Below are 13,190 nucleotides of genomic sequence, written 5' to 3'. Positions count from 1 at the left end.
ACGCGGCTACGAAACTTAATGGTACCTATAGTCTCCTGTAGGTGCCTGTAGTGTGTTATCTTTGTTAATTTAGCAAAGATAGTTTCCTAAACTGATTTCCATCATTGACAAACTCGAAGATATACTTAATCTGTACTTGCGTTCTAAGCACAGCTATTAGCCAGAAGGTCCTACTGAATTTCGTGTTCCTAACTTTGTTTGCTATAACAACCTTCTATCAACTTGTTTGTTCGTCGAAATATAAATTATGCAAAAAAAACTTTGCTTAGAAATGTCGGCAGCCTTCTGATCTTTATCGTATACAAAAAAGCGTAAAGCGCGGTGCCGTAATAACCGCGGTTCTCGGGGTTTTTAATTAAGGATACCTCAGAGGAGACCCATTAATCCAATGTTGTGCCGGAAAATTAAAGGACAAAAGGGAAAGGAGTACAAATTAATAAGAATCACCTGAAGATAACCGTTCTTTTTAGGGGGATGTTTTGTCTGATTAATTGAAGGGACACCTTTTTTATCTAGTTAAGAATCTGAGTCATTTTGAATGAAACGAATCCTTAGGTGCATATAAAAATTTTCACAACTTTTTAGCGTTATAAAGGGGACGTACGCACGAGGACGTATTACTAGCTTCAAGAACTATTAATATTTATTTATTATATATAATATTTAAGATTTAATTTTATAATATTATATATATTAAAAGATAAAATTTAATATATATGTCGGCGCGAAGGCGTTAATAGTTAATCGTAGTCAATCAAAAGTTAAATATTACCTTGTTAACCAAGTACTAAAATAGCCTCAGAGTTTGTAAAGTTGATTAATCATAGTGAACAATTGAAAGTGATGACGAATTGTTATTGTAAGCGAGTGATTACGCATGTTTTGGTATAAATACAGGCGGGCGACGTCTCAGAAGGCATTATTGCTTGAGAGGTCGTGCTGCTCGAACCTCTCGAGATTTGCAATAAAAGTAACGTTCAAACGAGTATTGTGGTTACATTCATAATGGATGAATATACTGAACACAGTGACGTCAGCAATGCTGACGTCACTCTTTTTAAATATGGCTCTGAAACTCTTCAGCCGTCATCAGAAGTGGGATCGACCGCTATTCCACCAGGTCGATCATCAGATTTGCCGCAGCAAAACCACCTTGACGTCGAACCTCGAAATGAAGTAACCTGTCAGTCCATGGGTGGGGTTCCGCCTGAGTTCTTCATGCAAATGATGCAGACAATGTCAGAACGTATGTGTGCCCCACCTACTGAATCAAAGATCAGGCAACAGAATAAAAACGGTGAGCTACCATAATCTAAAAACTTATTATTCAAAACCGTGTGCATGACACTACTCCTTCCCCACCCTCTACGAGATCCACGAGTTCTATCCACGAGATTATCCACGAGATTATCCACGAGATTATCCACGAGATTATCCACGAGACTATCCACGAGACTATCCACGAGACTATCCACAAGACTATCCACGAGACTATCCACGAGACTATCCACGAGACTATCCACGAGACTATCCACGAGACTATCCACGAGACTATCCACGAGACTATCCACGAGACTATCCACGAGACCATCCACGAGACCATCCACGAGATCATCCACGAGATCATCCACGAGATTATCCACGAGATTATCCACGAGTTTTATCCACGAGATTATCCACGAGTCTATCCACTTGTTTATCCATATCCACAAATATCCACAATAAGTGAAATCTTTCACTTATTACCCAAAGACCAGAAACATAAAAGACGTGCTGGTTTACTAAAAACATAACTAAGCATCATCTGATGCTCACAGATACCAATCTCAAAAGAAAAATAATTGTTTCAGAATCAATATCAATCGTCAAGCTGGTGCAGAGCGCGCACCGCCTGTCAGTATGGCCGTGTCGACGCGAAGGCGTTAATAGTTAATCGTAGTCAATCAAAAGTTAAATATTACCTTGTTAACCAAGTACTAAAATAGCCTCAGAGTTTGTAAAGTTGATTAATCATAGTGAACAATTGAAAGTGATGACGAATTGTTATTGTAAGCGAGTGATTACGCATGTTTTGGTATAAATACAGGCGGGCGACGTCTCAGGAGGCATTATTGCTTGAGAGGTCGTGCTGCTCGAACCTCTCGAGATTTGCAATAAAAGTAAAGTTCAAACGAGTATTGTGGTTACATTCATAATGGATGAATATACTGAACACAGTGACGTCAGCAATGCTGATGTCACTCTTTTTAAATATGGCTCTGAAACTCTTCAGCCGTCACACATAATAATTAAGAAATAAGAAGCTTCAAGAAATAAGAAAGAATTAGTTAAGAATCTGAATAATTCGAATGACACGAATAGTTAGGTGCATAAATTTCAAAATTTTTATGATATCTTCTTAAAGGCTGGGTATGCTTAAGTAAAGCCAGTTTATTTCATAATACCCATTTCGCACCTTTTAAAATATAAAAATCTGCTCAGTCAGCAGTAATTTACCAAAAGGAGACACTTAAAGGTTTAACGCTCAGGTGTTGCAAAGTTGAAATAAAATAAATATATCATTTATTTCTCCTCTTTGTTTTTTCTGCTGTTTGACGTCCTCTGGCTACGACTTAATCCTATTGTTATTGCTAATGACAATTTCGGTTCAGCGATCAGGATTGGGTTCAGCGGTTTAGTTAGATTTATTTAGATTTCTTACCATCAGGTGAGATTGCAGTCAAGGGCTAAATTGTTTCTGAATTTAAAAAAAAAAATTAAAAAAAAAGAGTTCAAGTATTTTCGTCTAGACGATTTCGCCTCAAGTCAATCGGAGAAACATTTAAAAGGTATAACTATATAATGGGGCCGATTCTCTAGTACACAATCTCTAAACTAAACTAAATTAACAGGTCTAAATCTAGTGCTTTCCTTTTCCGCAAGCAACATTATGAAAGGGATAGCAATAGATTTAGACGTGATATTTTAGTTTAGTTTAGAGATTGTGTACAAAGGAATTAGCCACAATGTACTTATATAAAATGCCAAATTGCCGCCACATTCATAATCTTTTCACCATTTTTGTAGCAAGGAACCGAGTCAGTCCCGCAATTAGGTGCGCCTCGTTTAGTCGAGATTCAGACCTAATGAGCTACGTATACGGTTTAGTGCACTCACGGGATTAAAATTATAGACTCAACCACCTCAGATCCTTATATCACTCTCATCATGGTCCCTTATGGTTAGGATCGTGGTAACCATGCAACCTTGTTGTCATGAAATTTGTCGATTGCGTAATAACTGTATCGCTACATACGACGTTTTATTTAGGTAATCACAGCGTTATTTAGGCAATAGCAAATCTAGAAGTCTTTAGGAATCATGTTATAAAAGCGTATACTACTCGACCCCACAAAGGATTTTTGCGCCTTGCGTAGACGTTGTGACGCTGTAATGTAACTAGCTTGAAATGGCTTGAATTATTTTACCTTTGTGAGTTGAGATTTAATCCAGAAAATAAACCTTTATATGCTTGCAGAACTTTTAAAATAAATTATTCTAATAATAATGTAATATCTACCTTCAAGAGTTGTATAAAATGAAGTCAATTTGTTATTTTTAAAATAAATGCAATTTAAAAAAGAAATAGCAGTGGAGATAATTTTTAGCTTTGTAATTTAATCTAGAGAATAAACCTTTACATGCGGAAGACGTTTTAAACTAATTTGATAGAGAACGAGCACAGCAATGGATTATGGTAATTTCGCCTTTTCGATTAACCTAACGTAAATTGCGTGTTAGTTGAAAGTTGTGCAGAATTTAAATTTATGTGTTGCATCGGCTGTAGGATCATTAGGCTACGAATAATATTGTTATTCGTAGTCAGTACCCAGGTTTATTTTGCTATCAATACTATCTCTATAATAAGTAGGTACCTAAGTGAACAATCCACATGATAAAATTTACCTTCCGACCGAATTACGGCTACGACGTGCCTATAGCTTCGAAGCGTGGAAGATGACAGTGCACAAGTGAGTGCACAAACACAGGTTCACTCTATACTTCCTTACTCTCATATCCGATGGAACAGAAATCCAACATGCGCGGAGAGTGATCAGCTGCAGGACCGACGGTTTTACGTGGTCTCCGAGGTACGGGCGTAAAACACCACGCACTTCCTAGCTACGGGCTAATTTTAATTGAGATTTTTTGATAGAAAACCCCAATGTCTATTTTACGGCCCAATCCGGGCATCAAGCTCAGAATATCTTCAGTCACATTCGAATGCATACTACCTACTAGATAAACGAATTATCTAAGTAAGCCAGATAAAAACTTGTACGAGTAAATTACAGTTCTATTTTACCCAGAATATGAGTCGATAGATACTCTGACTGACTTTACAGTTTGTCTAGAAAAGGCTTGTACCAAGATCACCTAAATCTTGTAAGTACATTAAGTAAGTATTACATAAAAAGGGCAAAGATCAAATAGAATAATAGCGTTTTCGTCAATAGATTGTCGCCAAAGCACTTTGATTCGATTCAGAGTGGATCTTATTTAGAGCGATTTTTTCTTTGAGGATATGTGAGGATCTTTGGGGACGGTTTTTGTCCGAAAGAATCTTATAGAAACCAATTCTATTGCGTATCAAGTGTGTTGATCTTTTATAGAAATATTTTTTGGATTTCTTGGGATTGTGCAATACTTAATATTTATTTGGTGGAAAATTGGTAGGTATAGTACGCGACAGTTCGAGATGTCAATCGGGGTATGAGGCGGGAACGCCCCGCACACCCGCATATTAAGTATATCCACCGGAACGTAAAATCGCTTGGCCGCACCCGGATTGGTATCTTGTGGAGACATGGTATTTATCTAAACACCGAGTTGTTGGATTTGCAAACATTTATATAAACTCAGTAGAATCGTAATTTCACAAAAAATTATAAATTTCCAAATTATCCCTCCTGGAAACCGAATCCAGAACTTTCTATTTTTGACATTTCAGCGCTAAATTAATGCACGTTAGGAAGACAAAGTTTGTCTGTCTGTCTGTATGTCTGCTAGCTTCTTACCGTCCATCGGTTTAACCGTTTTTGATGAAATTTGGCGCAGCCATAGCTTGCATCCTGGGAAAGGGACATAGGCTACTTTTGATCTCAGAAAATCAAAGACTTCCCACGGGATCCCTAAATCCACGCGGACCAAGTCGCGATCATCATCTTAGTTGTTAATAAGCTGTACCTACTTGTTTTCTTATTCCCTAAGAATAAATCTGTTGAGCTCTACCTACCATAGACTCGGCTCTATGATAGGATGGAGATGAATAGATACTCTACGATGAACATAGCTACGCGCAACATGAAGTTTTATCGAGAGCTTCAATCTTAACGTGCACACGGAAGTTTCGAGCTCAAGGCATTTATTGCGCGGCAGAGTTGAAGCGAAGCGATGAGCGAGTCTTTTCTGTGAACTCTGTCTTATGTAGAACGGTTTTTTATTAGTAATGTTACTCCATATTTCTGTCAACTCTATACTGATTTTGATTTATGTTTGCTTTCTACTGTTATGTTTCAAACATAATACAAAATGAGAGCCTGTTGACCAGTGGCGTGCACAGGAGTTCAAACCAGGGTATGCATTTAGGTATGAACTTGTTTTACGGCAGGTTATATTGAAAAAGTAAGCATTGATTTCTTACAATGAGGGTAAGCAGTGCGTTTATGCTTCTATGAGCTGCACGCTACTGCTGTTGACTTATATAAATCACTTTGCATAAATCTATGATAAGAGCCAAGTATTTTAAATTCTCCAGGGTTAATAAAATAAGGCATGAGCAATAAAGGCAAGATCCTGGTAGGTACGTAATGTATAAATTAGTGTGAAGCAAAATGAAAAGAAAAGCAAATGTGCGCGTTAAGGCGTAATGTTTTTCATTTCTCACATATTAGGTTAGGTACCCAACTACATCCTGCTGGAAAGCACTCTAACGAAGCACTACGCTTACTCCTCTTTAGGACTTCTCGTCTTCGATGGATCGACGACATAAAGAGGGTGGCAGTAAGACGCTGAATGACGAATGCTGAGGACCGAGTCTGATAGTTAGTTATAGATTTGAGAAAAGACACGTGGCTTCGCTTCGTCTTTCCTGCAATGTGCTTTAAGCGTTGTACGAAAAGACGCGCCCAACAATATTGTTTTTAACAAAAGCCGTAATCCGTCACCCCTCACACGGAATCGTTAAGGAATGAGAGGCAAACAATTTAGGACATTTAACGAGGCGGCTCAAAACGTTTCAACGACAAAGGGAAGGAATTCCTAACTCGTAAGCACTGCCTTTGATGTTAGTGCTGTTCCTTTGTATCGCGGTAATGGAGTCACGCGCCGGCTTAAATGTCTCGATTTCTTCTAAACTCGATCTTGTTTGGGTATTGAGTGATATCGATTCGAGATTACATGTCGGTTTGAGCGCGGTTGTAGACATGTATCAAAATGTGTCGCACCTACATCCTAGGTACTAGCAGAGTAAACGATACTAGTAGATACACGATCATATCATTTATATCAACACTCAACGACAATCATGTTTGTTTATTAAAAGCAATGAGGTCTAGGTTGGAGCTTGCTTGTCTAGAAGATGCCAGTTTACTCTTGCCTTGAAGATATTTAGGCTATGTCTACGTGTAACGTGGCAGGAAACACGCTCGCAGCAAACACGCGCGTAAGAAGCGCATTCCACAGTGCACACTGCACACCTTAGCCACTTAGCGGTTCGTATCAGAAAAGTTAAGCAAGAACGTGTCGTACCTATGAGTACTTAGATTGAATGTCGATTACAAATTATGCAAACAAATGAAATATTTTGATGGCGAACTACTTATTACACGATCGAATGTGGTTGACTAGCAAGGTAAATATTAAGTTCCTAACTACCTAATAGATATTAATGACCATTGAACACACTGGGCTGATAAGTACCTACCAGCTTCAAAGTTTTTGTACTCTGACAATAGGGTGTAAGTAGGTAGCTTACCTACTAAGATAGAATGAGTTTAGTGGTTAATCCGACAACTTACTGGTTGTCAACTTACTCGACATTCTCGGGGCACCTAAATGATAACGATCAATAAAGAAGTTTTTGTTATCCGTACCTAAGTACATTTTTATTTTTATCCTCCTTATTTTCATTTTCTTACATTAGGTACCTTTAAATTGACAATAGGTATTAAAGGTGGATTGATGTAAAGAGACAAAATTCATTATGCGGCGGCACATATTCGAAAAAAAGTTCAAAAGTACCATTTTGCGCTCCCTTTAAAAGCCCGCACTTGACATTTATTTATTTTTTATTTTTTGTAATCTGCGAATTTAATATAGCCAGATGTAAAAATGTAATGTCAGAAAAAATGAGTTGACTGTATAATTCAAAGGCGAGGGAAGTGGAATACATATTTAAATTTCGAATATTAACGCTTTCGAAATGTTCTAAGCATTAACTCTGTATATTACTTACGAAACTGTTTGAAATTTAGACTTTAATTCCTTAGGAGTATGGTACAATTTAATTCGAATACTAAAACAGTAGCCAAACATAATTCATTGTAGCATGTCAAGCGTATGTGTGTCATCGCAAACTTCAGGCAATTAAAAGAAGTCCGCGTGTTTTTATGAGAGATTTGTGTATTTTATTTGTTTTACTTTATACACTTTACAGGTGATCACGATCAGTCATACAAAATTGCAGTGCAAAAACATAAATTATCTCATGTCATAATATTGTCTACACCCTTCTATTTTAATAATAATAATCATGGAGAACTAATTAATGCGCTTGTATAGGTTAACTAACTGTGGTTTGTTATGGACTGAATTTGACTTGGAAAATAGAGGTAGTTCTAATGTTATGTAACTATACCTACTGGTGTATATATTTTAAACTGAGCACGTGTCTCCTCTCAGAATCATACGAGTGTAAGCGTGGTGAACTATAGTTCAATGATCAATAGAATCGAAATTGAGCGGTAGTGAACAGGTCATACCTACTTATCTCCGGTAGGAAGATAAGCCAGAAACATTCTGAAGTGTAGACTGGAGATTGGAAAGGAGGAAACCTTGTACAGCACGCGGCAGAAAATTATGTACATCGGCCCAGAATGACATTTCGGCTTTGTAGAGCGTTGTCTCTGTCGCTTATACCTATGTGGCGTTTTGTCGGTCTCAACGACGCGACGGAGAGAATGCACTACAAATCAGCTATCTCCTTCTAAAGGTTGATGTAAATTATTTTCTGCCTCGTTCTATAGGTACTGTTTTGCGCATGAACTCCAGGACGAACTCCAGTCTCTTACCCGATTGATCGACAAAAAAAATCTCAAGACAGACAGACCAGCAGAGTTCGACCACATAATTATGCTGTGTTGTATGACCACATAGGTAATAAATTGTGTGGTGGGGCCAAACTAGTAGGTACTTATGCATGAATTTATAAAATAGTTCCTCAACATAATATTGTGATATGATTAAAATTTCTTTATACAGAAATTAGTGAATGTTTTATGTTTATTATTTTATGTAAATTATGTTTCTGACTACGTTGTTGAGTTCAGAAAATAGAAATTATTCTGGGCACGCGCTGTCCGACGAAGCGTGGACGATCGACGCTTGAGTAGTGTGGACATATTCATGACCCTTTCAATACTTTTAAAATTGGGCCTTACATTTTCTTATGGTCTATTATAATAATAATAATAATAATAATTGGGTCCGCCAGGGCCCAATCTTCGGCGCCCGCCGCTGGTGGAGTGCGCCGCATGAGATGGACGTCTCTCATGAACGAGAATGTCATGCGTGCGTACTACAGGGCGACAGGGGGGGAAACCGGACGGACTGGCTACCGGGCGGCAATGTACCGCGAGTTCCTGCTGCTCGAGCCGAATTTAACTGTCACGGAACAAAACCTGGCAGATCGGGCTCGGTATATTCAGCGTTCTAACATCTTTAACGCTACCGAGCTCGAGCGGTTGCGACGTGAGGCTGTTCCAGAAGTGTCAGCGCCTACCACAGAGCAAATCGTCTCCCAGGCGGCGCGGCCGTCTGTCCGCGAGGAGACAATTACCACCTCACAAGATTTGCCAGTGGAGGAAGACACTGAAGAAACAGTCTCCCTTGATATAGAGCGGATGAGAAGGATACTAGAAGAGACGATTTCTGAAATCAGGAGCGCTCCTCTAGAGAATCGTCCGCGGCTCTCCCGACTCACGCTAAATGTAGCGACGCGGGATGTCATTGAGGCCATAAACAAAATGCTGCCTCAACATCTAGAAAGCAGCACTGGCCTGGGTGATACGGCTTCTATCCTCTTCGGCGCGGCGCTCGCCGTGCACCGATTTATCGGGGCCAAGACTCCGGGACCGGGGCGTGCTGCTGCTGCAAGGTGCAGCGCGGAACCGGCCTGGAAGAAGAGAATAGAGCGCCGTATCACTCTGGCCAGAGTCCTCATTGGCAGACTGCAAAGCTTCAGGTCGGGCAACACTAGGCCAAGGATTGTGCGCTCTGTTAGAGTTGCGTTTAACGGGTGTGGAGTCAGGCTGGACCAGCCCGATATTGCGCAAAAGCTAACAGAGCGCATCGACGACCTGAAGCAGAAAATCGCTGCATGGGGGAACCGCATCCGACGATACTCGGAAAGAGTTGAGCGATTTCAGCAAAATCGTCTCTTCTTGAGTGATCAGAAAAGGTTCTACAAGAGACTGGAGTGTCCAGCAGTCTGCTCTACCTCTCAGCGACTGGACCCGGCCGACCTCGTCACTTTTTGGCGGGGTGTGTGGTCGAGGGAGGTAGAGCATGAGGAGGGCCCTTGGATTGCGGCGATAGAGGAAGCATGTGCCTCAATAGAGCCGATGAACCCGATCGCCATCTCTACGGAGGATGTAGCTGGTGCAGTAAGGCGGGCCCCGAACTGGAAAAGCCCGGGACCTGACGGACTGCATCACTACTGGCTGAAGGGTTTTTCGGTTTGCCATGCGACCTTGGCTCGACAATTTCAAGAGGCTCTCGAGCAGAGGACACTCCCGAGCCTTTTCACTACCGGGATCACTCATTTAGCTCCAAAGTCCACCGATACCACTGATCCGGCTAAGTACCGTCCTATTACGTGTCTTACTACCATCTATAAGACACTGACATCTGTTTTGAGCCTCAAGATCTCCCGTCACGTGGACGAGAATAACATCATATCTGGGGCTCAAAACGGATGTCGGGGCGGTAGTCGTGGTACTAAGGAGCTCCTTCTCATCGACTCCGTTGCGGGCCAACTGGTCAAACGGAACCGTCGGAATTTCTCCGCCGCCTGGATCGACTACAGAAAGGCATTCGACTCGGTGCCCCATTCATGGCTCCTGAGGGTCCTTGAGCTGTACAAAGTCGATGGTACAGTTCGAGACTTCCTCGGAGAATGCATGGGGCAGTGGAGTACGATTCTGTGTCTCCATGGCGAGCGGCTGGCGGATGCCGATGACCGGATAAGGATAGGAAGGGGTATCTTCCAGGGTGATTGTCTGAGCCCGCTTTGGTTCTGTCTGTCTCTGAACCCACTCAGCACTTTGCTGGAGGGTTCGGGGACAGGCTTTCAGTTTCGGAGAGGAGGGACAAAAGTGCCTCACCTTCTCTACATGGATGACCTCAAACTGCTGGCACCCAATGCCACCCGCCTGCAGGAGCTGCTGAATGTCACCACTGACTTCAGCAATTCCATCAGGATGGAGCTTGGGCTGGACAAGTGTGCGGTCATGCATGTGGAAAGGGGACAGGTAACTCATTCGGCTGAGATGAGTCTCGAGCCGTCCACCATCAGAACCCTCTCTGAAGCTGAGTCATACCGGTATCTGGGCATGTCACAGTCGCTAGGGGTAAAAGAGACGGACGTGAAACAGTCTGTTTGCGAGGCCTTTTTTGGCCGTCTGACAAAAATCTGTAAAAGTTATTTGTCAGGCGCCAATAAAATCCGAGCTTATAACGGCTGGGTCATGCCCGTTCTCATGTACACCTTTGGCGTGCTCAGATGGACTCAGACCGAACTTGACGCCCTGGACAGAAAAGTCCGCACAACTATGACTCTTTATCGCATGCACCACCCAAAATCGTCTGTGATGAGGTTGTATATCCCCCGGAAGTGTGGTGGTCGAGGCGTATTGAGCGTCAAGACCATGCATAACCGGGAGATAGCCAACCTCAGAACCTACTTTGAGACGATGAGGGGGTCCCCCATGCATAGAGAGGTCATAGAATGTGATAAAGGACTCACCCCACTAGCCTTAGCCCAAACCGAGTGGCAGAAACCGGTGGTACTTAGCACCTCTGACCGGGAGGCCGTATGGAGGGAGAAGGAGCTGCACGGACGCTTTTTTAAAGCTCTTAATGAGCCACACGTAGATAAAAAAGCGTCCGTGCAGTGGTTGCGCTTTGGTGACCTCTTCGGGGAAACCGAGGGTTTTGTCTGTGCGATACAAGATCAGGTGGTCAAGACGCGGAACTACCGAAAGTACATTCTGAAGGATGGCACTCACGACATCTGTCGAGCTTGTCGCCATCCCGGCGAGTCACTCAGACATGTGCTTTCGGGATGCTCAGCGCTTGCCAACACTGAGTATCTGCACAGACACAACCAAGCAGCCAAAATCCTTCACCAAGAGCTTGCTCTGAAGTACGGTCTCCTGGATGAGAGGCTGCCGTATTACAAGTACACACCGGTGCCGGTACTCGAGCGCGACGGAGTCCGGCTCTATTGGGACCGGTCCATCATCACGGACAGGACTATTCTAGCGAATAAGCCTGACATCGTGGTGGTGGACCGGGCACAGTCGAGGGTGTTTTTGGTGGACATCACCATTCCGTATGACGAGAACCTCGTGAGAGCTGAGACGGAGAAAAAGCGCAAGTATCTCGATCTGGCTCACGAGGTTTCCGACATGTGGCATGTGGAGTCCACTGAAATCATCCCAATTGTCATATCTGCGAATGGGTTGATCCCAGTCAGCCTCGCTCAACATCTGAGGCGACTGGGGTTCCGTGGCAGTTCGCTCGCAGCCAGGATGCAAAAAGCGGTCTTGCTGGACTCGGCTAGGATAGTCCGCCGATTTGTTCACCTGTCGCCCTGACCCCCGGCCGTTTGGTCTCCCCTGCCGGGGTGTAACCCTCCGCCCGGTACAAATATGTATGTATGTAATGTTTATGTAGGTTTATTTATTTTTATGTATGTAAGTATATTATAAACTTTTTTGGCTTTTATATGTATCTATTTTGTACACGGGCGTGAGAGCAAATGATATATAATAATAATAAATACACTTTATTTGCACAACCACAAGAAGGATTACATTAAAGAATAAAAAACACAGACAGAAGGAAGATACAAAAGGCGGCCTTATCGCTAATTAGCGATCTCTACCAGGCAACCTTAAAGATTGGAAAGTATAAGGAAAATTAGACTGCAGGTGGTGTGTAATATACTAATAAACATACATTCAAATAACTGATACATACTAATACATAAACCACTAATACATATATTAAATAATATGTATAATACCAATATACTAATAAAATAGACTAATATATACTCTATAATCGTACTTAAGGAGAAACAAATATGATTGTCGTCTTCAATTTGTAAGATAATGATTCTTCACTGCAGTTTTAAAGGAGTCTAGTGACTTTGATTTCCGTATTGTCAATGGTAGTGCGTTCCAAAGTTCAACAGCTCGCACAGTGAATGAGTTGCCATAGAACTTCGTTTTATGACTCGGCGTTTCTAACATTAAGGTTCGGCAGGATCTTATGTCGGTTTGCACTCCAAGAAAACTAAACTTCTCCTTGAGGTAAGGGGGAGTTTTTAAGTGATATAGCACACAGTACAGAAGAGAAAGTACATGCCAATCCCGGCGACGGCAAATAGGGAGCCATTTGAGCTTTTGACGAAATTCAGATACATGGTCATATTTGCGCAAACCAAATATGAACCGAATGGCAAGATTTTGGAGTCGCTCAAGCTTGTTAAGTTGGTCCTCAGTCAAGTTGAGATATATCGCATAATCGAGAATAGAGAGAAGGAGAGAATGTGCCAACATAACTTTGGTTGGAATTGGCAAGAATTATTATATTAGGTTACCGTGTTTCTGTGTTGAAAAAAGGAACCCATAAAGGATCACTTC

General features: G+C 41.8%; 1 protein-coding gene across 1 annotated transcript; it reads left to right on the top strand.

The window, feature by feature from the left end:
• The first annotated feature begins 1,005 nt into the window (after positions 1 to 1,005).
• LOC117990836 (uncharacterized) lies at positions 1,006 to 12,276 on the top strand. The gene is made up of 4 exons (XM_069504767.1): positions 1,006 to 1,297; positions 1,851 to 1,893; positions 8,753 to 11,917; positions 12,013 to 12,276. The coding sequence occupies exons 1-4, from the start codon at positions 1,006 to 1,008 to the stop codon at positions 12,101 to 12,103; spliced, it is 3,591 nt and encodes a 1,196-aa protein (XP_069360868.1). The 3' UTR covers positions 12,104 to 12,276.
• Positions 12,277 to 13,190: the final 914 nt, after the last annotated feature.

Source organism: Maniola hyperantus, chromosome 18 (assembly GCF_902806685.2).
Source record: "Maniola hyperantus chromosome 18, iAphHyp1.2, whole genome shotgun sequence".
Classification (NCBI taxonomy): domain Eukaryota; kingdom Metazoa; phylum Arthropoda; class Insecta; order Lepidoptera; family Nymphalidae; genus Maniola; species Maniola hyperantus.
Note: the sequence above shows the minus strand (reverse complement) of the source record. Positions and strands in the feature narration are given on the sequence as shown.